The 27,282-nt window shown below is 35.8% G+C and overlaps 1 protein-coding gene across 2 annotated transcripts in view; it reads right to left on the bottom strand.

The window, feature by feature from the left end:
• Window positions 1-27,282, bottom strand: part of Arms (Ankyrin repeat-rich membrane spanning) — a 640,210-nt gene that overhangs the window by 384,645 nt on the left and 228,283 nt on the right. For both annotated transcript variants that reach the window (XM_090402051.1, XM_090402052.1), the window contains exon 9: window positions 23,225-23,323. In XM_090402051.1, the coding sequence (XP_090258177.1) occupies window positions 23,225-23,323 (99 nt within the window). The remainder of the gene's footprint in view (window positions 1-23,224; window positions 23,324-27,282) is intronic.

Here is a 27,282-nt window from a genome sequence, read left to right as displayed (position 1 = left end):
ATAATTGTAATCTTCTGTATTCAACTATTCTAAATTGTTTTTAATTCAAAAATTTGTAGAGCATAAAATTCAAAATGATATTAATTTAAAAGAAATGGCACTTATAAAACCTATCGTTTAGACTAAAATAATGCTTCAGTTTTTTTGTTTTTTTTTGCAACATCTTTAATGATAAAGCCTTACACAAAGGAATCATAACAACCTTATTACATTTCAGAGTTCTTTGCATCATTGCCATAATGCGCAGAGCTGTTCCGCAGCTTCAGCAAAATGTCCCCAAAATTTCAGGTCCTCATCCACCAAGACCTCACCAATAAGTTAACATTTTTTTTATATGATGACCTCATGCATGAACAGTCACAAGACTTATAACACAACAGGTGCAACATCTTTTCTACCTTCATAATGATAGTGATTAAGGAGAAAGAAATAATCAATTAATATTAGTATTATTATCATACCTCATTGCAGTCAAACAATTCATAGTGGGAAGTCTTCTATCACACGCACACACAGCTTATCATACCATAACCTGAATGCATTCCAACCACCTACCACTCTCCATGCAAAAAAAACTCGTTCTTCACCACACTGCTCACATATTATACAGCTTCTGGGGATGACTTCTTGTTCTTCCCTATCACCACCCACTGTATGAAAAATCTGATCCATATTAATCCAGTAATGACCCAAACTTATATGCCTCGATCATGTCCCCTTTTTCCTTCTATCCACTAGATTCTGAAGATTGCATTCCCTCAATTAGTCTTCACACTCAACATTCCAGAGACCAGAAACAACCTTAGACAACAGTATCTGAACCCTTTCCGACATTCCTTCATCTTTTTGAAAACCAGGTAATCAAATGTGTAAACAGTAATTCACATGCATCTCATCAAAACCTTATACAATGGAATCATAACATCCATACTCCTACATATCAGTGTTCTCGACATCTTTGCCATAATGTGTTGCGCTGTCCTCACAATTTTAGTAAAATATCTCCACCAACACCCCCACGTCCCTCATTTTCTCCACATCTTCTAAGATATCCCTACCAATCTTATACTCTGCATCCGATCTGTGCTTTCCAATCTTCAAAACCTTACATTTTGCTGGAACTGGAAACCTTAATTATTTGCTCATTCAGAAAGTCTATTCAAATCCCCTCGAAAAGCTACAACATCCATTGTACTGCACATAATTCTTTCCAACTTTGCATCATCTGCAAATAACTGTATATCACCATTCAAGTCCTTCCTAGTATCATTTACATACAAATTAAACATCAGTGGCTCCAAAACAGATCCTTGGGCACACCACTAGTGGATTTCCTCTTCTGGATTATTCCCCCATACACAATCTGCTGATAACTATCAGAAAGCCAATCTCCAATCCAATGCACTAATCTATTATCCAATCCCATCTGTTCCAGTTTAATTACCAGCTTGGCATGTGGAAATCAATCAAAGGCATCAGCAAAACCTAAATATATCCCAGTGTATGCTGCCCCTTTATCCAATGCACCTGTCACCTTATTATAGTAAATAAATAGATTACTAAAAAATGTCCTTCCTTAGTAAACCCATGCAGTAGACAAACAGACTGGTTTGTAATTCGAAGCTTTAGCCTTATCATCCCCTTTATGAATGCAAAAATTTTGCCCTCTTTCAACTCCTTTGGAACTTGGGCAAGTCTAAGACCCAAGTTAAAGAGGGAAAATTAAAAGCTAGACACACAGTGATATACCATCAAGTCCTACGGCTTTATTAACATCAAGTTTACTAAATTCCTCATATACTTCCTGCTCATTCGCAATCAGTAGCTTCTCCTTCTGCTTTGTCACTGCTCTCAAATTCTGCATGATGCTAGTTTCAAGATGCAATACCTTTATGAACTACTCATTCAACATTTCTGCTATATTCTCCTCAGTGGTTATCATTCTCTCCAACCAGTATCATCTTTCATTAACATTCATTCCTCTACTAGCCACATATTGAAAAAACTCTGTAGGATTTCTTTGGGCCCCATTAGCTAACTTTTGCACTTTTGCTACCCTTACCACGCGAGTTACTTCTCTTGCCTGCACTCTGTACTCCTTGTGCAACTGACTATGATAACCACTCATCTTTTCTGCCTTCATAATGCCTTCTTCCAAACTGCATTCTTCACCTCTTCATTCATTCATTTCACACCCACTGTATTTGACCTCTTGACCTTTGAAATGCATTGAGACATTGCCTCTGCAATAGTTCCTGAACATCCAAGCAGCACTCACCTACTTACCTTCCAATTCTTCATTCCATGATATAGCTGAAAACTGTTATTCACCTCATGGCCACTCTCACCAACTCCTGGGAGATTCAATACTTCACTTACAATAACATCCTCTGATGAGATAATCAAATCTGAGATCCTTGATCTTTGAATACCCTCTGTTATGTACTGTCTAAGGTAATCCATCAAGAATTCAAGAAATTCATTCTCTTTGCTCCCATATGATGTATCTTCTTCATTCCATACTACCATAATTAAAGTCACCCATAATGATCACATTTTTCTTAGTAGCTCAACTTATTTGCCTACATTTCCATCTCACTGCACTCCACATTACTAGGTCTATACTAACATCAAATTATATACTTCATTCTGTTCACCTCCACCTCACACCATACTACTTCAAAAGCACTTCTCCACTTTAGCTGGAAATAACTCCCTGCTACCATCAATGGCGCTCCTTCCCCTTCTATCTTGTTTATCCTCATGAAAAATATATCCATCCAACTCTATTCCTGTCAGAATGCTATTCTCATCTAATCATGTCTTACTTATTCTCAAGACTTTTTTGGGTGAATATACTCTATTAATGCTACAATTTCATATCCTTTATTCAAATACTTCTAGCATTTGTAAACATGCATACTAGCTTATTTCTGGCTCTCTAAGAAACTTCCCCAACCCCACTCCTCAGATATGGGATTTAATTTGCTTAAATCTGCATAGCTACAAATATTCATCACCATTTACATGAGTTCAAGTGACTGTACTGTCTAGACCAGGGGTCGCCAAACTTCTTTGACCGTCGACCCCTTCAAGAGTTTCTCGACTTTTTATTGACCCCCTCTATTTTAGTATTACGTAATTATAATAGGACAAATAAAAAAGATGCTTATGTGAATTTTTAGATTGTTTATTTTAGAGTTACAGTGTTTATTGTATGTATAATATAGTATATATATATTGGCTTAACGTCAAAGGGATAGGTTTTTGTTTTTGACATCCTTCTTAACATAATATATAAAAATAATTTTATATATTATTTATCCTCCTTATGATAGGAGGCATAAATAATATATAAAATATAAAATTTAATTTAGATAAAAAATAACAATAATACAATCTTCCTCATATATATGAAAATAAGACTTATTAACTTTGTATACAATTTACTAATGTTGTCAATGTGAAGGGTGTGCTTCGTCACTCTTGACAAGATTAGCAATATTGGATTCAAAATTAGTAAGTTTCAGCCTTAAATCGCCATGGAATTCCATATCTAGCTTATTTCTTTGTTTTGTTAAAATGGAATTAACATGGCTGAAACCAGCTTCAACCATGTACGAACTTGGAAATGCAAGCAAAAAGGGGAGTACCACTTCAGAAAGTTTTGGATATTTTTTCTACAACATTTATATTCGTCCAAAAGTAACTTAAAGTCCTATTTTTGAAAAGTGTCTTAGCTTCAAGATCAACTGACAATTCAATAAGTTCATCTTGTAAGTTACATTCAATATTTTCAATATCTGCAGAAAATGGCATGATAACCCAATCTGGAATGTGCATGTTTTCAAAATCTGCAAAGCGCAATTTAAAATCATCGCTCAAATTTTGAAGATGTTTTCTGTATATTTCTAAGTATTCATCTTTTATTTACAATTGCCGTAGATTCGATAAGTACTGAAAATCTTTTTGTAACAATGATGATTTAAATAAGGCTAATTTAGCTTGGAAGCCTAAAAGAATCGTCCGAGCTTGAATAATCGTGACATCTTTACCTTGTAGATGGGTCTGTACGTCATTAAATTTTAAAATATGTCTGCCAAGTAGAAAATATGATTCTTATTTCTCTTCAGTTCATCACTCAAAAACAAATTAACATCTGTAAGAACCTCTAGGGTTGAGTCGAACAATTCAACGAATCTTTGTAGACTTGCACCTCTAGACAACCATCTTACTTCATTATGCAAGAGTAATTGGCTTGATACTTCATTTTTTTCACAAAGTTTGGCAAACAATCGCGATTTAAGAGGATGAGCTCTAATTTGATTAATAGATTTAATACACACACTCTTAGAGTATCATGCAGTTTGTCACTGAGAGTTTTTGCCACCAAATAGTTTCGGTGTAACACACAGTGAATAGTATGTACACTTTGAACTTTTTCTTTCAGAAAGGCAGCGAAACCTCGATAACGGCCCACCATTGCAGGTGCGCCATCTGTGGCTACTGCTGTTATATTAGTAAATGGAATATCATACTTATTTAAATATTCCTCCAGTCGCTGAAAAATTGTCAACCCCATTCCATCACTTTCAAGATATTTTGCAAATAAAAATTTGTCAATAATTTGATGTTAGGTTTTACAATAATATCTTACATAAGTCATAAGACTAGAAGCACTATCGAATGTAGTTTCATCAAGTCAGATGGAGAACTTACTATTTTTGATACTACAGTTTTTTCTACATCTTTAGCCATTTCACCAATACGTCTTTTCACGGTATTCACACTCAATGGTAAGCATTTTAAAACAGGGCCAGAATCTTTTTTCATTATGGTTTCAATTACTTCTTTGATTGCAGGTATAACAATGTCCTCTGCAATTGCATATGGTTTTCCTTTTTTTGCTATATTAAAAGAAATATTGTAGGAGGCTGTTAATCCTTGTTTATTGTCAGCTTCGGCAGGTGCTTTCATAAATTATTTTATAGTTGGTCGATGTGTGCATTTCTCTTTCAGTTCTTTAAAAAAGTCAAGATCTTTATCTTTCTTATCGGGATGGAGTCTTTGAAGATGATCTTTTATTTTTGCTGATTTCATTGCATCGTTACTAAACGTTTTTTCACAAAGAAGACACATAGACCTCGTTTTGTTTCTTAATGAAGCAATAAATCCAAGTTTCAAATATTCTAACGAATATTGTCTGTATTTCTTTTTAGAATCTGAAGCTGCCATTGTGGTTACTGGGGTTGTAACAAAATAATTAAAATTGAAGTCACTGAGCAAAAGTAATAAGGCTAAATAATATACCTACTCACGTATTTCTATAGGATGTACAAAACTACCAGCCCTGCTCAACTCTTCAACATAGAGAAGTTTAGTTCTTGAATGAAAACGATTGAATTATAACATGTATGTTGATGAATTTTAGAACATTAATGCTCACTTGTATGTCGATGTGCAAAAATGAGACTGGGATCGAATACCTGTAAGTATAAGTAAATAAGCAACCATGCACGTGTTGCAATCTCGCTTCCAATGCGCACCGGCTGGGCGGGAACCACTGACATCGATTTATTGGTAAATACGTCATTTTGGTCTGTTTGACTGGCCTCCGAAACTATTTTCATGACCTTGCTCCATATTACAGGTCCTGTTCATGTCACCGTAACCACGATTCACTCTTAATTGCATTGTCATTCAGGATGGAGGTAATCCAAGTTAACGGAATTAAATATTACCCGTACAATGATGTCTTATATTTTTTTTATCGACTCCCAATTGACCCCTGAGCCCGAATCGACCCCTAACAATGTTATATCGACCCCTGGGGGTCGATATCGACCACTTTGGCAACCACTGGTCTAGACAGTAGACAATCTAAACAGTATACTTTGCAACTTGCTGATGTCAGAAGCAGTTCACTCACATAATGCAGGCTAAAAGTAACTAATAATAGTGTATTAAGTTGGAATTAATTAGGATAATATTGCCGTGGAGACACTAGAGAAATTACTAAATAAAATAAGTGACATGCCTTTTTAGTATGTTCAAAAATTATTGACTGTGAATTCAAAATTCTGAAAGCAAAAATTTTGTGCACATGCATACAGCTGAAGGAAACATTGCCCACATAGCTATGTATAATCCCTTTTGTGTTAATCCAGTCAATTCCTTTCACCAACTTCTTTTCCACTTATCTATTAAGCCAGTAATGTAAGTCTGCAATTTACACTTTTTACCTTTTCACCTGTTAGTCTTCACATGACTAACATTTCAGAATCTAGATTGTGTCTTGGCATTCTTCACAGTTTACACACAGTTCACAACAAAAGCTAGGTGACCAAATCTGAATACAACAATCTCTGTGGTGTGGCCAATGCTTTATACAGTGGCATAACCATCTGCTTATCTCCACCTGCCAACATGTGTCTCATCATAGAAGTAATGTGTGATTTTTGCAAAACTTGCAGAATGTGCCTTTGAACTTCAAGCCACTGTTGGCTGTTGCCTCAGATCTCAAATCTCATCAATCTTCATGATGAGATTGTCATGAATCTTTCCTGGACCCTTTCTAACATATCCTGATTGAACTGACGTAAAAGCCAAGTGACCAAAGTTATGGATTATGTTACAATGGAAGTAATAACCTCTTATTTCTGCATGTCAAGGTTCCCCATATCGCTGCCATAATTCAATGGGATGACCTTACAACTTGCGCAACATGTCTCCTGAACTTCAGTTGCCTTTGTCCACCACAACTCCCAGATCCTTCAAAGTTCCCCCACCTAGGGTACACTTTGCATCACATTGTTGAATACAAAATTTCGGAACCTTACACATTGGAACATTCAAGTGACAATTTCATTTACCTGCCTACTCATATAATCCATTTGTCTTTCTGTAGAGCTACATCATCTGTTGATGCGTCGTTCTCCCCAATTTTACATTATCTGCAAACATTTACACATCTCCAGTTAAACCCATCCCAATATTATTAATATAAAAGTTGAACAACAATAGCCCAAAACAGACCACTGCTGCATATCATTAGTGACTTTCCTTTTTTGGGATACTGTATCCCCATATATAACTTGCTAATGCCTATCTGATAGTTGGTAATTTATTTAACTCACTAGTCTACCCGGGGCAGAGCTGACTACTACCGGGTGCATCCCCAGGTGGCGGATCGGGGAACAGCCTTCAGATATGGAGGCTAGCTGCGATATAAGCAGAGCAATCTGGCGAATAAGCAGCCGTGGACCAACAGCGACTGAGCTATCAGGGCGTGGGGGAGCAGAAGTGGCAACTCTGTCTCACTTAAAACCTCACAAAGCCCAATGACAACTCGGTGACATGGCGAGTAGTGCCGCCATTAAATAAGTACCTGCTGGGGTCACTGCCCCTGACATTGGGAAGCAGCATTGTCAGTACTGACACACGGTTGAAGCCAAATGATGACGGAAAAGCTTGTGATCAGAGATTTGCAGATGGCAATATGATTATATTGTGTACGTCTGTAATACTGCGGAGCAGAAAGCAAACGGAGAAACTACTGCTCTACCTTATCTCCAGAACAACCACCATGGCAAGAAAACCCTTACAATTGGCCCCAAGTTCCCGGCGTCCCTTAAATGGGACAGGGGTGCGAAGAATCTCCGGGCTCAAAATGGTGTCCACTTTTAAAATTGCAACTTGCAATGTCAGAACTCTGTATGAAGCTGGCAAATTAAGAAATGCCACAAGAGAAATGAAGAGGCTGGGCATCCGGATTTTGGGAATTTGCGAGACAAGATGGCCAGGATCTGGAAAGTGTCAACAAGATAATACAACAATGTATTACTCTGGGAATGATGAGAACAAACATCGACATGGTGTAGCTATAATAGTAGATGAAGAAATCAATAAATCAGTACTAAATTGGATTCCATTTTCTGAAAGGATAATGCTGTTACAACTTAAGGGAAACCCCGTTAACATAAATATCATCCAAGCTTATGCACCCACAGCTGACAAAAGTGAAGAAGATGTTGAAGAGTTTTATGAACACCTAAAAGAGATTAAAAACCTAACAAAGAAACATGATATAAACATAGTGATAGGTGACTTCAATGCAAAAGTAGGAAGAGGGGGTGATGGAGAAATTGTTGGCGAACATGGCTTAGGCACCAGAAATGACAGAGGAGATCGCCTAGTCCAGTTCTGTCAGGAAGAAGATCTAACAATAGCAAATACCTGGTTTAAACTTCCACCCAGAAGACTGTACACTTGGAAATCGCCTCAAGATAACCAACATAACATTGTCCGAAATCAAATTGATTATATACTGATAAATAAAAGATTCCTGGAGCAGATATCTCATCAGACCACAATCCCATAGTTGCAGAAGTACGTCTTAGATTAAAATCAGCTAAAAAATCACAAAAGAAGAAAAAAGAAAATTGATGTAGAAAAACTGAAAGACCCGAACATAAATAAAAGTGCCAAGACACAGCTTAACCTGCGATTACAACAGATTAACATAGAAGAAAATAAAAGTGTGGAATCTCTTTGGAATAGCTTAAAGAATGCCATCGTAACAACAAGTATTGAAGAAGTAGGTTATGTGAATAATATAAAACAACAGGAATGGATGACAGATGAGATTCTTTCTCTTATTGATACAAGAAGAATGTACAAAAACAAAGACCTAGCCAAGTATACAGAAATACATAACATCATTAAGAAAAAAATAAAAGAAGCCAAGGAAAATTGGATGAAAAATTTATGTACTGAAATTGAACTGCTTCAGAAGAAACATGATAATTTCAATCTGTATAAGAAAATCAACGAAATTTCCGGAAAACTGAGGAAAAAGCAAATAGTGTCTCTAAGAGACGAAAATGAAAAAATAGTTCTAGAAGAAGAGAATAAAGCACGATTTGGATAAAATATGTAACAGAACTTTTCAATGATACTAGACAGAAGCCTATAAATATAAAAGATAACATTCAAGGACCAGCAATCATGAAATGCGAAATAGAGAATGCTATACGAACAAGTAAAACAGGAAAAGCCAGTGGACCAGATGGTGTGCAAACAGAATTTTTAAAATTAATAGAACCAGATAACATTAAACTTCTTGAAAAACTATTTAATGAAATATATGAAAGTGATGAATTTCCATCAGATTGGCTCAAATCTACATTTATCACTATCCCAAAGAAACCCAAAGCGAATTCCTGTGGTGACTTCCAACTTATTAGTCTAATGAGCCAAACATTAAAAATATTTTTGAAAGTAATTCAGAATCGCATTTATAGAAAAAGTGAAGAAACTCTAAGTGAAACGCAATTCGGCTTTCGGAATGGTTTTGGTACTAGAGAGGCCCTTTTCTGTACCCAAATATTGATACAAAAATGCATAGAAAAACAGAAATCTGTCTTTATGTGTTTCATAGATTTTGAAAAAGCATTCGTCAAAGTCAGACACACTAACTTAATAGAAGTCCTTCAACAAACAAGGCTAGACAAACAAGACATAAGACTAATAACAAATCTGTATTGGAATCAGTCAGCTACCGTTCAATTAGACAACATTACCACCAGTGATATTAACATCAAAAGAGGAGTGAGACAAGGATGTGTGCTCTCACCACTCCTGTTCAACATATACGCAGAGGTAATCTTTAAAAAAGCATTGGAAGAATGTCCAGAGGGAATCACAATAAATGGAAAGATTGTTAACAACCTACGATATGCAGATGACACCGTGCTAATTGCAGATAACATTATGGATCTCCAAAAACTCATTGACAGAGTATACATAGAAAGCCAAAGAATGGGAATAAATATAAACATCAACAAAACAAAATACATGATCATCAGCAAACATCTAGCCTCATCAATGAAACTGACACTCAATGGGAAAAATATTGATCAAGTGTCAAGATATAAATATCTTGGTTGTTGGCTTAATGAACGGTGGGATCCAGAAATAGATATAAAGACAAGGATTGAAGTTGCACGGCAGTCCTTCATGAAAATGAGAACACTATTCTGCAATAAAGACCTAAACATGGAAGTCAGATGCCGAATGCTGAAATGTTACGTGTGGTCTATTCTGCTCTATGGAGTTGAAACATGGACATTGAAGGCGACAACCATCAAGAAAATCGAAGCCTTTGAGATGTGGCCATACAGAAGAATGCTGAAGATATCATGGACAGAAAAAATTACTAATGAATAGACTTAAAATCCATTGGCAAAGCTAAACATCTTGTACAAATAATCAAGAAATGAAAAACATCATATCTTGGCCACATCATGAGAAACAGCAAATACCAACTTCTACAAACTATTTTGGTAGGAAGAATTGATGGCAAAGGAACTAGAGGAAGAAAAAGAATATCATGGTTTGACAACATCAAGACATGGACAGGAAAGAGCAGTGCACAACTGCTCAGATTAGCACAAGACCGCAGTTTGTTCGCCAAGATGGTCGCTGACCTTCGATAGAAGATAGCACAATAAGAAGTCTTAACCACTCCATCCGTTTCAATTTAGTTAGCAGCTTGAATTAAGTATAGTACCACACATGCATCTCCCCACATCCAATGCATTCATCACCTTGTTATAGTGCATATGCAAATTTGTAAAATATGAGGATACTGCTGTTAACAATCCATTTCTGTATCTTAGCTCTTATTAATTTCTCCAATACCTTACCACAATTCCAAGATATACAGATTGGTCTATAATTTGTAGCCACAGCATTATCACCACCTTTATCCAACTCCCTTAAGACACATGGTAATAAATGATCAAATGCTATTGCCTTTTGACATCAAACTTATTTCATTCTTCATATATCCACTGCTCATTCACAATTAAGCCACCCTCTCCTATTTCCTCTATACCTGAGCTTCTCGTGATTTCACACTGATGAGGATGAACATCCTTATGAAATGTTGAAAGTTTTCTCACTTTCTTATACTATAAATCAAAAAATGCCAAGAAATTATCTTCTTGGTTTAATCCTTTAAACCAAGTAAAGTATCTTCAGGACTGGGCTACTTATACATAGAGGCTAATGACTTCATATCAATTGCCTTAGCATTCAATAATGCAAAAAACATCCTCACATTTACATACGCATCCTTACAGATGTGTATAATGTGATGCATTATGGAAAAGGCTACTACCCAGACTGTTTCAACCTTTATTGAGGTCTCATCAGATCAGACCTCGATAAAGGTCAAAACTGGTGGTGTGCCTTGGGGGTCTGTTTTCAGACCATTGCTGTTTATATGTTGATAATATTGGGGATATTCAGTTGTTTGCACAAGATACAAAGTTGGGAAGAGCTATGAAGAGTAGAACAAATGTGGCCTTACAAGAAGACTTGAATAGACTGAGTGAGTAGGCATGGGAGTGGGGATACCAGTTCAATGTTGCGAAATGTAAGGTTTTAAAATTTAGAAAACGAAGACAGGATATAAAATTTACTTGTGGTAGGGATATATTATTGGAGGTGGAGGAAATAAGAGATCTTGGGATGATGGTGGTGGATAAGGACCTAAAATTTACAGGACATAATGCCAAAATTCTGAGGACAACGAATAATGCAGATGACATGGACGTGTAGAAGTAAGGAGATTCTGGTTCCATGTATAAGGCTTGATTAGGCCACATATGGACTACTGTGCACAGATTTGGTCACCTGGTTTTCAAAAGGATGAAGAGATGATGGAGAGGATCCAGAGGTGATTGACTAAAATAGTTTCTGATCTCTGGAATGTTGAATATGACAAAAGGTTGAGACAATGCAATTTGCAGTCTAGCAGATAGGAGGAGGAGGAGGAGGGGTAATATGATAGAGACATACAAGTTAGTAAGGGGTTATAGGATTAATGTTGAAGAGGTTTTTCATAAAATGGTAGGAGAAGAGGTCATTCCTGGAAGCTATATAAGGAGGGTGTGAGCAAGGGAGTGAGAAACAGGTTTTTTGCATGGAGAATTGGGAATGATTGGAATATAATAATAATGATTATTATTATTATTATTTCTGATGCTCTTAGTATGTTTTTTTAATAAACACAGCAATTTACTTTTATGTCTATAACCATGCCACTTGTTGGTCATGATTTCCTCACACATGCCCTTGCCCAATCACCATTTATACCATATCTCTCTTCAGTCTCAAATACCCCCCCCCCTCACATCTCAGACTATCCCATTCCTATACAGACTACCCCATACACAAATTCATACTAATTCCAACATGCATCTCTTTATACTATGTCTCCCTGTTCATCTTGCATTCTTGTTCTCTTATTATTAGCTCTCCAATTACTGCTATTCCCATTTACAACCATTTTAGTCTCGTCAGTATAATTCTCCCAATCTTTCACTTCACTTCTTACATTCTCTGATTCTTTTGCTCAGAGAATGGCTCTCCAGCTGACTTTCACCCAACTGCCCAATTTCACAGCATAAGCTAACAAATGGATATCCTATGTCACCAGTAAGAGCACAAAAAAGAACACAGTGGCATGCACTAATTGTCTTCATTATTTTTCTAAGATGTTGTTCCAATACACGACTTAGTACTATCATTCAGATATTCAATCCTCTATTCATTTTACTAATTTATTATATATACACCAATCTTCCCAGATCACACTCCAACACATCACATAGAGTCTTTCAGATGCCTTTACAAAGTCCAAGAATACACGAGTTGCCATCATCTAACACATTCATTACTGTATCACAAAATACAAGGATGATTACTAAGGAAGATCCATGCTGGCCAACACACAGTGAATCATGTCTATCAAAGCAATCCTATATTCTATTCCTAACTAATTTTACCATTACTTCAATAATGCCTACAGATATGCAAGTTTTTCTGCCAACAAAGAATAAGTACTGACATCTATTGTTTTTAACATATATATGCTTTTTTTTTTTAAAAAAAAAAAGCATATATATGTAACACACATACACACACCCTCATGCTCTAATAGATTGTAGAATTTTCCTTGCTAAACAAAATAGCTCAAGTTCATAGTGAACTGAAACAGGGCTCAGATATCAGGACAAAATTCTGCTTGAATAAGAGCCAAGATATCCTTTTGTGGGAAATTTATGAATAAGGAAGAGACATTGAAGCTGACCATTAAGTCAATGTTGCAGAGTTTTCTCGTACTGCTATTGCCAGTAGAATGAGAAAGCACTTTGGCTAAATGTTTAGCTAGTTTGTAGGTGTAGAGGTACATCCTCTTTATGAATTTTTGGAAGTCCGTAATTGTAGGGTATTAGTTTGTTGGTCACATCTGCTGCCCAGAAAGTGACATTTTTTAGCAATCTATGGACAGTTGTGATCTGTGTGTAGGTGGAGTCATAATTTAGTTGATTGTAGATGGATCAGTCTTTAAGAAGGGTGGTCGTTTTTTTATTGTAATTTGTATAGTTTAAAATGAGAGTAACACTGCTCTTGTCTGCTTTCAGATTACAGCAATGAATACAGGGGATGTTGATGGCATCTCAGGAAAGGTGGCCAAGATTTTAAAAAAGTACAATCTAGTGACCACTTATAAACTGCACTGAAAGCTACCAACCCTTCTCTGCTCCCCCACCCAAAGAACACTTAAAACCTCTAGATTTACCCGGAGTGTACCAGGTACCCTTCAGCTGCAACTGTTCATACTATGGACAAACAGGTAAGACAGCCAATATTGGTATATCAGAGTTACAGGATTACATCTGTTTCCATCACTATAGCTGTTCAGGATTAGCAGGCCATGCTCTGAATACCTGGCACAGGATCTGTTGGGGAGGAAAAAAGCCATCTTACTCTACAGAAGCAAATTTAAATTCAAGAGTTTTTCCTCGAATCTGCTGCACCTCTTACCAACTATCCCAACCTCAACAAATAGGATTGTATCAAACTGCCTCTCATATGGGAAACCCTCATTGGCAGACAGTCAGTTATTATCTAGTCTACATTGTTAATTTCCTTAAACAACATAATGCTGTCAACACAGATTACTAAATTCAACATTTAATAAATGCTATGCTATTTCTTTTATTCTTTTAACATCAAGACACATTATGTTACTTCACTAATGCATACATGTTTTCAATAAAACTATATGCAGTGTGATAAAAGGGGAGAACAATAAAGAACTATTTTTCCTTCTTACACATCATGGGATGGGGTGGGGGATTATTGTGCTATATGAACTTTGAGAGGAGTGAGAAAAACACCTGTACAATTGAAAAACTGAAAAACTGCTCTGAAAGTATAAGGAAAAGAACAAAGTTACTCAAAGGTTTGCAAAAACAGTTGAACAGGAAAGAAAAATAAAGCTAAAATGAATGAAAAAATAGAATAGGAATGAAAAATAAAGCTAAAGAAAATCAAAGAAAGCTTTTTTGAGTTTTTAAGTAATTCAAACGTGAAGTAAAACTCCCTTCATTTTGTACTAAGTTCCTTTGTTAAAAAGAATCACATAAAAGTTCTGTTTATGTGAGCAGCATCACTAGCATCATCCATTGTACTGTTATTCAGATGTTTTGTATTTTAATAAATGTTCATGATATCGCTAATCATTATTGGTAGTACTTTCCTTACTTTGGACTGCATACTTGAGTATGTTCATTTGCAAATCACATTATGTGTAATGTTTAAAAAGCATTTTTGCATTTTACATTAGTCAATGTATACAAGACAATGGTAGCAGTGGCTTTCATATTCAATAATTTCAATATGAGGGATTTTATGAGATGTGGCATGTGTTAGAAATGTGCATGAGCAATTGCAAGAAGCATGTCAAAAGCAGGATAATGAGATTATTATTATTACATAACACCTCCAGGTGTTATTACATAACACCTGGAGGTGTTATGTAGAGTAGTTGCCCTCCCTTGATGAGTCTTTGGACTCATCAAGGGAGGGCAACTACTCTACAACTCTCTGTGTCCACCACTCAATCCACCAACTACAATTACCATCATCATATACACCAATGCCATCTACTGCCCATCATCACCACTAGCATTTTCTCAGACAATCACAAATGTTCATGCCCACGGTGGGATTCAAACCTGTAGCCTTTGGGCTGGAGACAGGATGCATTGACCACTTGGCCAACCAGGCAGGCTAATATGACTAATATTAATGATGTAAGGAAGATAGTGAAAGCGATTAGAGAACGTAGTGGAAGGAATGAGCAGTAGGGAATGAAATGTGAATGACAGTATGAAAGATCTGACTGAACACAATATAAACAAATGCCAGAAATGGAGAGAAATAGAACCTTATATGAATTCCTTCACAGAACAAAACATGACCTTCAGTGAGTGGAGAAATTTTTGGAATGTTGGCACAGTAGGAGGGATGAAAGTGAATGGTGGTTTCCCACTGACTTTCATCCCTCATGCTGTGATAGAGTGATAAACTGGGAATATGCAGAGTGTTCGAGAACAAGCGCCATGATTGCTAATGAGTAAATGAGAAGATTACTCAAGAGGAATGGTGTATAATTTATAGATGTAGGAAGTCAATCTGATGGATGAAAGGATTTGTACATGCCTGGTGGACTGTATTTGAATAGTTTTGTTGTTAGATGTTTGGAGAAAGTGTTGTTTGGTGATAAGTTGGAAGTGCAAAATAAGGGAAATTAGAGGTGCAGGGATGTTTGACTACATTAGAGATGTAGTCAAACATCCCTGGAGAAAATGAGCATGAATGGCTAAGTACAGTTTCCCAGGTTTTGAATCTGAAATTGGGTGGTAATGAGATCACAAAAGGGTAACTGTATGCCCAAGTGGATGTTGATGAAATGCATATAAACATTTCTGGCATTGGTCAGCTTGACTTGACCAAAAATTATCAGCATCAGTGAGACCTGGTTGACAGAAAATGTTATAGTTACAGGGATAAAATATAAGGGAAGAAGGAATAGGACAAGAGGAGGAGGAGGGACATTACTGATGATATCTGAAGAACTTCAACAAAGAAAAATAAAAGTTAAGGAGGATTTTAGGTCTGAGGGAAATGGTTCATTTGAGGCTATCTAGTGTGAGATCAAGGCCAACAGGACAAAACATACTGTTAAGTGATGCTATAGAAGGGGGAAGGAAATCCTGAGAAACTGGATGCCAAGTATCAACATAAGTGCAGGATAAGCAATTATTATGGGAGATATAGATTAGAACAGGGGTTCTCAAACTGTGTTCTGCAGAACACTAGTGTTCCACGGAAGGTGAATAGGTGTTCTGCGAGAAGTTCTGAAATTTGTCATTTTAGTTTGCTAAGCATTTTTCATGAATAAATATTTTATAGCAGAAATATTCTGAGGAGAATAAAATTTGTGAATATGTCGAAAAGCTCAGACCCCGAACACCTAATAACATCTGTGTATCGTTAATTTTCACACATCGAAACCTTTCAACATTTGGGAGAGGGAATACCGCTGTTTATGACGGGTCATAAAAAAGTCTGCAAGCGGATTATAACAATGGGTGGCATGTTCTCAAAACTGAATGAAATAACATCTCTGTTACAAATATCAGTGACCAATCAAGCAAGGAAGTATAAAAAAAATTTTTCCACTGAAATTGAAGATCAAAGTTAGTCTGTATGCAGTTCTCAAATCTATTAATACTGAATACTTTTTTCGCAAGTTCGTATTGCAGTGTGTAAGTGCTTGTTCTGAAACCGGAGTGCCGTGATTTTTTTAAAAGTAATAGGAATACAGCTTTAAATTCTAATATGAATAAGAGACAAGGCACTTTGTTTAATTTTGGTATTAACAAATCTCTATTGAAGGTGTTTGTGTAACAAATAGTGAGTCATCCACCTCAAGATTTCCAGGATGTACAAAAGGAAGGGAAAACTACCAGCACACACAGGAGAAAAAGTCTGCATTCATTTGTAAGTACTTTTAATAATATTATAAATATATTTGGTGATCAGAATGGGATATGTCAATGAAAATCAGCACAAATTAATTTAATGATGTTTATGTTTAATTGATGTTTAATTCATTATTAATTAATGATTAATTATAAATTAATTAATAATAAAAATCAGGTAAATTACCAATTAATTATTAATTAATACATTATCAAATAACCAAGGATAATGTATTAATTAATACATTATCAAATAACCAAGGATAATGTATTAATTATTACATTATCAAATAACCAAGGTGTTCCGTGAAAATTTCAGGATTTGTGAAGTGTTCCGTCATAGAAAAAGTTTGAGAAACCCTGGATTAGATTATGGAAAGGACACATGGCAAGATTTGAAATGGAATTTATACAGTTACTAAGTTATAATTACCCGAAACAGCATGGGATGGAAGGGAGTGGGGGTTTGAGCATTTGGTAATAGTATCAGAAGATGTATCCATAACCACAATAGCCACTCCATCTCCAGTTAGGGAAAGTGACCATGAAATCTTTTTCTGGGAGATTGCTAAACATGGAATTCCCAGTCAAGGAAGGGTTTATATGTTGGTGATTATACCAAACTTAGGTGGGAATGGAGCAATACTATGGCATAAAAAGTTAAAAAGAAAAAATGTCAATAGTGCATAGGAAGTGTTCAAGGATTATTTAAGAGAAGCATTATCATGCTGAATGCCCAGGATCAGGTGGATAAACCAATTGGGAAGAAAATGAATGTGTAGTAATAAAAAGCAGCAGCTGCATAAAAAGAAATTTATTTTATTTTAATTTTTGCTATACAGCGAGCAAGAGGAAGAATGATTATGGAAAGATAACTTTAATCAGTCGATGGTAGGAAATGGACAGATGCTGAAGAAGTAGTTCAGCTACTAATCACTTTGCAAGAGTTTATCATCCAAGTGGAGACTTTGTGATTGGTAATGTGACAGAAACTAAAGTGGGAATTGAGATAGACAAACTGGAGGTGCTCATTATACTGAAAAATATCAATGCGAATATAACAGTGGAACTGAATGGCATGTCAGCCCATGTGCTATTAGAATATGCAAAAGAACTGACAGTCATTATCAGTTCTTTTGCCTATTCTAATGCAAAAGAACTGAGGAGTCTGTCTCAGTTCTGGTGAGGTTCCAAGGAAGTTAAAAAAGGTAAGACAATTCCATTATATAAAGACTGCGAAAGAAGAAAGTTACAGACCAAAAGAAGAAAGAAGAAAGTTACAGAGCAATTAGTATTTCAGGAGTGGTAGTTGAAGTACTGGAAAAGTTAGCTAAAGGTAAAATTCAGGAATGGGTGAATAGGAATATGATACTCTATGGTGGGCACCTTGGCTTTGTAAAAAGTAGGTCCTGCCCATACTAATTTATTCACATTTTATAATAAAGTGACAGTGGAACTGGATAAAAGAAACTGCTACACTATGATACTGCTGGACTTGGCAAAGGTGTCTGACAGAATACTGCATGGAAAACTATTACATTAGTTGAAGCAAATGGAAATAAATATGAAACTGGTAGCATGGATAGGAGAGAGATGGCTGATGACAAATGGACACCAGAGAGTATATGATGGAATGAACTTTAGGCAAATGAAGAGGTGACTACTGGAGCACTTAAGAGTTCTGGTGTCCATCTTTCACCAGCTTGGTCACTTGTCTCTGCATCCTCTCCACCACATCCTAATCTCCACTACTCCTTAATTTGTATATTAATGATAGATATAGAGAATGATTTAAGGTGGTGGGGGAGGGGGATATTCAGTTGTCTACTGACAATCCAAAACTGGGGAGGATAACAATTGATAAAGGTGATGTAGATATCCTGTGAGATCTTTCGTTATATAAATAAAAACATCCTGTAAGATGATTTAAATAAATTGTAGCATGGGCAAAGAATAATGATTATCAATTTGATATTGCAACATGTAAGGCTATCCACTTATGAAGAAAATATTTCATACTTTGTATCACACTGGTGGTATTGGACTGCAGGAAACTGACGAACTCGAGATTTAGAGGTAACAGTATACAGAGTTGAATTTCAGAGGTCATATTGCAAAAGTCAGCAAAATAGTTTGAAGGTTTACTTTGACATTGAAGAAAATGACAAGTAAATTGACAAGTAAAGATAAGGATGTTATTATCCTCTTTTCTAAGCCTATGATTTGACTGGATCTTGACTGCTGTGCACAAATTTGGTCACCTGGTTTCTTGGAGATTAGAAGGTAGCAGAGAGGATCCAGAGTGACCAAGTGACCAAGCAGGTGACAAGTCTGTAGACTGCTCCTCATGAGAACAGATTGAAGGCTTGTGGTGTTGCAGAATTTACTTGACAGGCACAAGATAAGTGATATGATAGAAACTTAAAGGGATTCTCTAAGACTGATGCAAAAGAAACTTTTAAATACCTGACAAATAAGGTGAAAACAAGGGATCATCCCTAGATGTTTAAGTGATTAGAAAGGTTGTGCAGACTACATTTTTTGCTTGGAGAGTAAAAGAGTGGAACTGATTGCCAGAGGTAGCTGCAAGCACCCTGATAGTGAATGAGTTCAAGGAGAGGTATGATTGGTGTTGTGTGAATAATGTTTAGTATTGGTCTCCCATGATTAGTTTTCCAACTCTATGAAGACAGCCATATAATAATAATAATAATAATAATAACAATATTTTGGCAATGGACACAAGGTTCAATTTTATAAACAAATCCCCATATAATCTGACTCCAGTTAACTGGAAGTGATCTCCTCTAGTCTAATTATTTAATGCTTGATAGCTGGTTAAAACAAATCCAGCAGTACTCACAAACATATCAATCTGAAATACATAATATTTGGTTGATACTGATTTATATTGAACTTCAACATAAACCCATACTGTAGTGGCTAGTAACCTGAAGATCAATTTCATCAGCATTTTAGTGTTATTAGGTATGCAGCCTAGAAGGATAGTGCAATGCATTCTATCTCCACTATTTCCAGAATAATGTATACAATTGGAACAGCAACACCATCATAAGACTTGACTGAAATTTTAAATTTCTGCAAGTCAGGTGAAATTATTCCATTATATCAGTGATTCTCAACCTATGGGGTGCATCCCCTTTGGGGGGGGTGCAAAATACGTAAAGGAGGGCACGAAGAAAGTGGAAATCAAAGGAAAAACTGAAAAACCACTTTACTGAAACTAAAAACATTTAATGAAACTATTCATTGGCACAAAAACAAAATAAACACGAAATACACTCTGAAAATAAAATAATAAAATGTATAAAATCCATTGCATGGAATAAACTCGTTATGCTTATGGGAACATATTAATATTGCAAAATATTCCAAGCAACTAATTAAAACTAAACAATAACAATGAATTTAAAAATGAATGGCTTCCTTGGGCCTGTATTGCGGGGCAAAACTTTTTATATGAAGATGAAATACAATGGAAATTGACACTCTTAGTTCTCTTTCTATATTTAAACTGAGGTCTTAACTATTTTGTTTTTAAGGCAGCCGCTGCAGAAAACCCGATTTTACAAAGATAAGATGTTGGAAATGGCAAAAGTGCATGAAAAGCTCTTGACTTTAGTGCAGAAAATTCATCAACACAGGCCCAAAATTAAAACAGTGATTTAGATGCAAATTGTCTTTTTCATCGCTTATGTGAAGTCTAAATTGTTCCTCTTCTTCAATTAAGAAACCTTCATGGCTAATTTGAAATGGGTTTCTAACCCACTCATACAATGCCATTATGTTGTCGTCGGTTATAAAATAGTTTCTAAAATCCTTTGTCAATACTGTTAAATGATTTTCAATAGTTACAAATAAAACTTTTATGTGTTGCACTTCTTGTAGATTTTGATAAATTCATCCACACTTGCAAACATTTCCAATTTTTGTTGCTTTACCTTTTTAGTTCCATAACTAGTTTTTTACAAAAAGCATGAACTCTGTCACTCATCTCTAAGATGTGTATTTTTTCCTTGGAGTTGTAGGTTTAATATATTTAATTTCTTGAATATGTTCCACCAAGTAGCTCAATTTCATCACAAATAAGTGGTCTCTAAACTTCTGTTTCTTAGTGATTTTCCTCTTCCAAGAAGATTACTATTTCATATCTTAATTCATAAACATTGTAATCATTTTCCCTGTGATAACCATCTTGTGTCACAGTAAAATAGTGAGCCTGAATGTTACGTTCCAGCCATGTCTTTCGAAGTTCAGAAAACAGTCTTGATTTTATGGGTCTCATTTTTATATAATTCACCATGGTTATAACTGCTGTTAACATACAATGTTTAAACCAGGACTCATTTCCTCTGCAGCAAGAGTTTCTCTATGAATCATGCTGTGTCCAAATACATTGTGGGGATTTTTCTCCCACAAGGGCTTGTAAACTTGATAAACCTTCCAGACATAACTCGAGCACCATCAGTGTAAATGCCAATGCAATTTTTCTACTGTATATTTACCTTGCATATAAAATCGTCCAATATTTTGAACAATTCAGGTGCTGTGGCTCTTCTTTCTTCTGGTTTAGAAAACAATAATAAATTTAGTTTAATCCTTTATCCAAGTATAAGCAAACAAAGTTTGTACCTGAAGCATCTTCAGGAATTAGGCAACTCGTGGTAAAGGTGGACCAAGTTCTCATCACTTATCTTAGTATCTCCGATAACAAAGCACATCTCCTTGCAGACATGTATAATGCCTAACCAAGTGAAAAAAACTTCCAACATATTTCTCTCTCTCTCCGATTCAGAGTAATTTAATAATAAGGTGAGACACCTTTTGACAACTCGTACATAAGTAAATATAACCTCTCCATTACTTCCACCATAGTATCATCGCCTCTGGGTCTGGCTCCCAGTGACGAGACCTCAATAAAGGTCGAAACCGGTCTGGGTAGTGGCCCTTCCCTTAATGCATAGCATTATACATGTCTGCAAGGAGATGTGCTTTGCATTATGGGAGATACTAAGACAAATGATGAGAGCTTGGTCCACATTTACCACGAACTGCCTCAGTCCTGAAGATACTTGCGGTGCAAACTTTGTTTGCTTACACTTGGATAAAGGATTAAACTAAATTTATTATAATCTAACCAAGTGAAAAAAAAATTCCAAACAAAACAATAACTCTTCAACTGCTGATAATCCATTGCAAAATTGAACATAAGCAATTAAATGATAATCGCTGTTGCTATCTATTGCCTCATCAAGCTGAATTGAGAATAACTGATCACAGAGCTTTGACAAAAGTTGGATATATCTTCACATAAATCCAATTCACTGAGCAACAGTATCATTTGAAAGAGGTATGCACTGTAGTTGTTTAGTAAAACTTTCTCCAAGCATGGCGTCCACAATATCAATTGCATCTGGCAGAATTAGGTCTTCTCCGATACTGTGGGGCATTTTGCATCTAGCTATTTTATATGCAACTTTTGAAAGAAGCTAGTAAAGCTTTTTATGATAAAGCTCTTTTAATGCTAGATTTTTGTTTTTCAAACATTTCAGTTTGGCAGCAAAGACCTGTCTAGATTAGTTAACATACTCCTTATGAAGTGTTTCCAAATGTCTTTTAAGTTTATTTGGTTTCATGCTGTCAGCCAAACAAATAACACACAGTGGTCTTTTCTTCATCATTTATTCAGTCTTAGTAAAACCGAAATCTAAATATTTTTTGATTTGATAACGTATTTAAATATGTATGAATATTTGAAAATTTTAATTAATTCCTAGTTTTTTTTTTTTTTTTGTGAGTTTTGTCATTGTCTCAACACAAGAATTGCAAGGGGAAAGGTGGAGGGGGGGGGCATAAAACCTAATATTAAAAAATGGGGTACAAATGAAAGAAGGTTGAGAAATAATGCATTATATGCTATATGTAACAGTCAAAATTTCCAGCCTATATACAGAAGTGAGTGAAGATTACTGAACACTGCAAAATTTTAACCATTAAAATTTTAATCAGTTTCAATATCCTGTCACTAAAAAATGACAGCTATTTAAAACCTGGGCAGTTTCATTTTAAAATGATTAACAACTTTCAATAATCAAATGCCCAATAATCCCTGAAGGACTAGCTTATCAGTAGGTCAACAGTGAGGAAAAGACAGCTGTTTAGAGGCCAGACACTATGTACTGATTATATTTGTTATACAAAAACTGTGTGTAACAAAGTCACAGTTCAAATAGTCACAAAAAATTTGAATATGAAATAATAAAAGAAAACAAGAAAATAAGAGGGGTAAAATTGCTTACCTTGGTGGCAATTTCTAAATTTGGATTGGCATTTAGTATAATACGAGCAATGTCTACAAATCCTTTCTCAGCTGCTAAGTAGAGAGCAGTTTTACCATCCTACAAGAAAACAATACTTTAAAAAAATTTGTTTATTTCATACAGTAAAAAATGCTAAAATTTAATACCAGGTGAAAGTTCAAAGGCTTTCATCTAGTATTAAACTTTATTAAGAAGGAAAATCAATTATCAAGTAACTTGAAATTTGTATTGAGGTGGACCATAGCAGCTAATTTTTAAGACAAAACACATAGGGTGCTTAAGGGTCAAAGCTGTATAACTGAGAGGAGATTTCACATAGCCTTTAAAGGAATGCAGAGAACCGACCAGGGATTCTGACCTAATGGCCAATCCTCACCTTCTCGTGGTGCACCCTGTTAGGTACCTAGATACTGAATGAACGAGGATGGGCTGACAATTTGGGATTTAGCAGACCAAATCGTATCCTTATTGGCTTAAACCACAATATTAAATAATGGTACAAAATGAATGAATGTCATACCGGATGAGGCGTCGCCCAGTTAAACAAGGCCCCGTTTTTTTGCCAGGGAACCAGGACAAACAGTGAAAAGTCAGCTACTGGAACAAGTCCTGAAACACACCTCAACTCAACATCACCAGAGTTGAAGATCAGTACTATCAACATAAAAAGCCTGAATGGCAAAGAAATGGAGCTAGCTGAGGAATTAGATAAGACTAGATTGACAGAACAGGGGTGACTGAAACAAAAAAGACAAAAACTGGTGAGATCTTTCTGAGCAATAAATACAAAATGTTATATTCAGGCAATGACAATCAAGGAAAATAAGTAGTAGACCTTGTATTCAACACTAAATACGAGGGCTAATCTTCTTGAATGGCAGGCAATTTCAAGTAGAGTGATGTGGGCAAATATCAGAATGGGAAACTGGACAATGAGACATTCTAATAGATAAGCTTAGATGTTGACGGTTATTCACGACTTATTTTTCACTGTATTAACAACACCACACAATTTTATCAAAGAGATGTTTTATTAACTTATATTTCACTGATTTTCAACTCAGCATCATAAGACACAACACACTTGAACACGCGACAGTGAATGAGTGAAACAATATAATTGCAAAGGACAAAAGATCTAAAATCCAATTTTTGGAGCCCTCTGAGAAAAAAAAAAACACAGTTATGCAGGAGTTTCTCTTAAGATAACAGTCACCCCAATTTTTGGCAAATTAATGCACCATATTTCTTAAGGTTGGGAGAATTCTTCAAAGCCATTGCTGATTCAAAAAATAATCCTTCAGATCTATAACAACTTCTAAATAGCACATTCGTTTTCCTCCATCTAATCCAGTGTGAAGGAGTGTCCAAAGCATGGTCTGCCAGTCCCGACTTGCCATAGTAATAGTAGTGAATGTATCTTTCATGTTCTTCCAGGTGGATGCTAACTGATCTTCCTGTTTGTCCATAACAGGCCAAGTCACAGTCACAAGGAACTTCATTCACTCCTGGGTGTGCTAAAGGGTGAAGTTTATCCTCAGGCGAGCAGATCAGAGTTGCCAGCTTGACATGAGGTTTGAAAGTGGTGCGAAGGCCATGTTTCATCAATACTTTGGCTAGCTTTTCTGATGTACCTCTGATATAGAGAATAGAAATGGTCATGTTGTATTCTTGTGTATTAGGAGAGGGCAGAGTAATGGGCCTATGTAGTATTTTATCTATTTTGTAGGGATTATAGCCGTGGCTAAGAACATATGGCGCAGATATAGGAGTTCTGTGGTCAGAGCTGTATCATTAGAACAAATGGCTCTGTGTGTAAGTGTTTTTAAAATGCCATACTGCTGGACTGGATGATGATGTGATTGTTTATGTTTATGTATCTTCCTGTGTGTGTGTGTGTAGACTTTCTGTAAATAGAAAAAGATAGTGATCCATCTGAAAGGCGGGTGACTAATGTGTCAAGAAATGGTAAACCGTTATTTGATTATTTTTCTACTGTGAAGTGGATTTTGGGGTGTTGGCTATTTAGGTAGGATTAGATCGGCTAAATCATGGACAATGAGACTTATTTGTGCCTATGGTCCAACAGAAGGTTCTACTAAGGTAGAAGTGGAGGAATTTTTTAAGGCTTTAGAAAAAGCAACTGACACAATGAAAAAGGAAAAGTTGCTCCTTGTTGGGGATCTAAATAGCAGAGTAGGAAATGATTGTGAGACATACAAAAATATTTTGGGAAAATTTGGAGAAAAGAGCAAAGCTCTTTTCTCCAAATTCTCTAATAATGGCAAATATCTGTTGGATTTCTGCCCTGGACATGGACTGGTTATTACTAACACCATGTTCCAACATAAAAATGTGCATAAATTCACATGGAGAGAAGAGGCAAGGAATAAGAAGTCTCACTGACTATGTTATTGTTGATAGTGATGTTTTCTCCCTGGTGCAGGACACCAGAGTGTACAGAGGATTTGAAAATGGAAGTGATCACTATTTAGTCTTGAGTAGGATAAAATTGAATTTCATATAGAAAAGAATAACATGTAAGAAAGTTTTAAAGCAAATAAAAGTTGAGCAGCTGTCAGATGTGAACTGTAGACTAAAATACACAAAGATTATTGAAGAAAAAAGGAAAGAGTTTGAGAACAGGAATCAAATCTTGGAGATTCAATGGCAAGCTCTGAAGGATTCAGCCAGAGAGGCATGTGGTGAGGTTGTCTGCAAGGATAGAAAAATCAGAACTCAATCGTGAACATAGGAAGTTAAAGAGGCAGTGAAGGAAAAGAAAAAAGCATATCAAAAGTTCCTGTCAAATAATTCAGCTTGTGATCTTAGAGAATACAGAGACAAATGTAAGAAAGCTAACCACTGTGTAAAAACTAGCTAAACAAAAGTTATGGTAAGACTTTGGTAAGAACATAGAAAATAAATATGAAAAAGGTGACAAATTCTGGTTGTTGAAGCAGCTCAGAAATGGAGGAAAGAGTCCTGTAAAAGGAATTAGAGATGATAAAGGTGATATAAAAACTGGAGAAAAATATACCCTTGAAGTATGGAGTAATTACTTCAAAAAATTGATAAATAAAAATAGCAGTGATGACAGCACAGTGATAAAAAACACTGTCCAGGTATGCAATCAGGAATACATATCTATATTTGAAGTAGAAAAAGCCATCAAAAGCCTGAAATGTGGAAATTCAGCAGTAGATGATATTCGACCAGAAATGCTCAAGTATGGAGGTATAAAAGTCTTACAGTGGCTGCGCTGCATAGTTCAGAGGGTCTGGACAGAGGGACAAATTCCAGATGATTGGAGTAGAGCTCTCATAGTGTCCATATATAAAAAGGGAAATAAAACTGAATGTGAGAATTACAGAGGTATTTCTCTACCGAGTGTTCCTGGTATAATTTATTCCAGTATACTTGAGAAACGGTTGAGAAGGATTGTGGAAGATAAGCTTGGTGAAGAACAAGCTGGATTCAGGCCAAATAGAGGATGTCAGGATCAGATCTTCACTTCACGACAAATAGTCAAGAAATCATGGGAATATAACAAAGATCTGTATTTAAGTTTTGTAGATCTGGAAAAGGCATATGACAAGGTGCCAAGAGAGAAGCTACTATTCAATACGCTGCAGTTATATGGTGTCAATGGGGCATTATATCAAGCAATACTTAGTCTTTATTTGAGTTGTAAGTCAGCAGTTAGAATTGAAGGTACAGGAAGATGGTTTAATGTTAAGTCTGGTGTGAGACAAGAATGTACATTATCACCTCTGTTATTCATTATCCATATGGATCACATTATGAAGGAAAGTGGTATTAAACCTGATATCGAAATTGGAGGTGTTAATTTCAGCTCTTTGCTTTATGCGGATAACGTTATACTTCTAAATAAATCCGCTACAAGTCTGCAAGATCCCCTGACTAAATTGAATAACTGTTGTAAAGATATGGTATGAAGGTCAGCAATAACAAGAGAAAGACAATGAAAATAGGCAGAATCGTTGAAAATGTCAACTGTATTGTGAATGGAGAAC

Source organism: Typopeltis vanoorti, chromosome 12 (assembly GCF_054136105.1).
Source record: "Typopeltis vanoorti isolate ZY-2024b chromosome 12, IOZ_Tvanoo_1.0, whole genome shotgun sequence".
Classification (NCBI taxonomy): Eukaryota; Metazoa; Arthropoda; class Arachnida; order Uropygi; family Thelyphonidae; genus Typopeltis; species Typopeltis vanoorti.
Note: the sequence above shows the minus strand (reverse complement) of the source record. Positions and strands in the feature narration are given on the sequence as shown.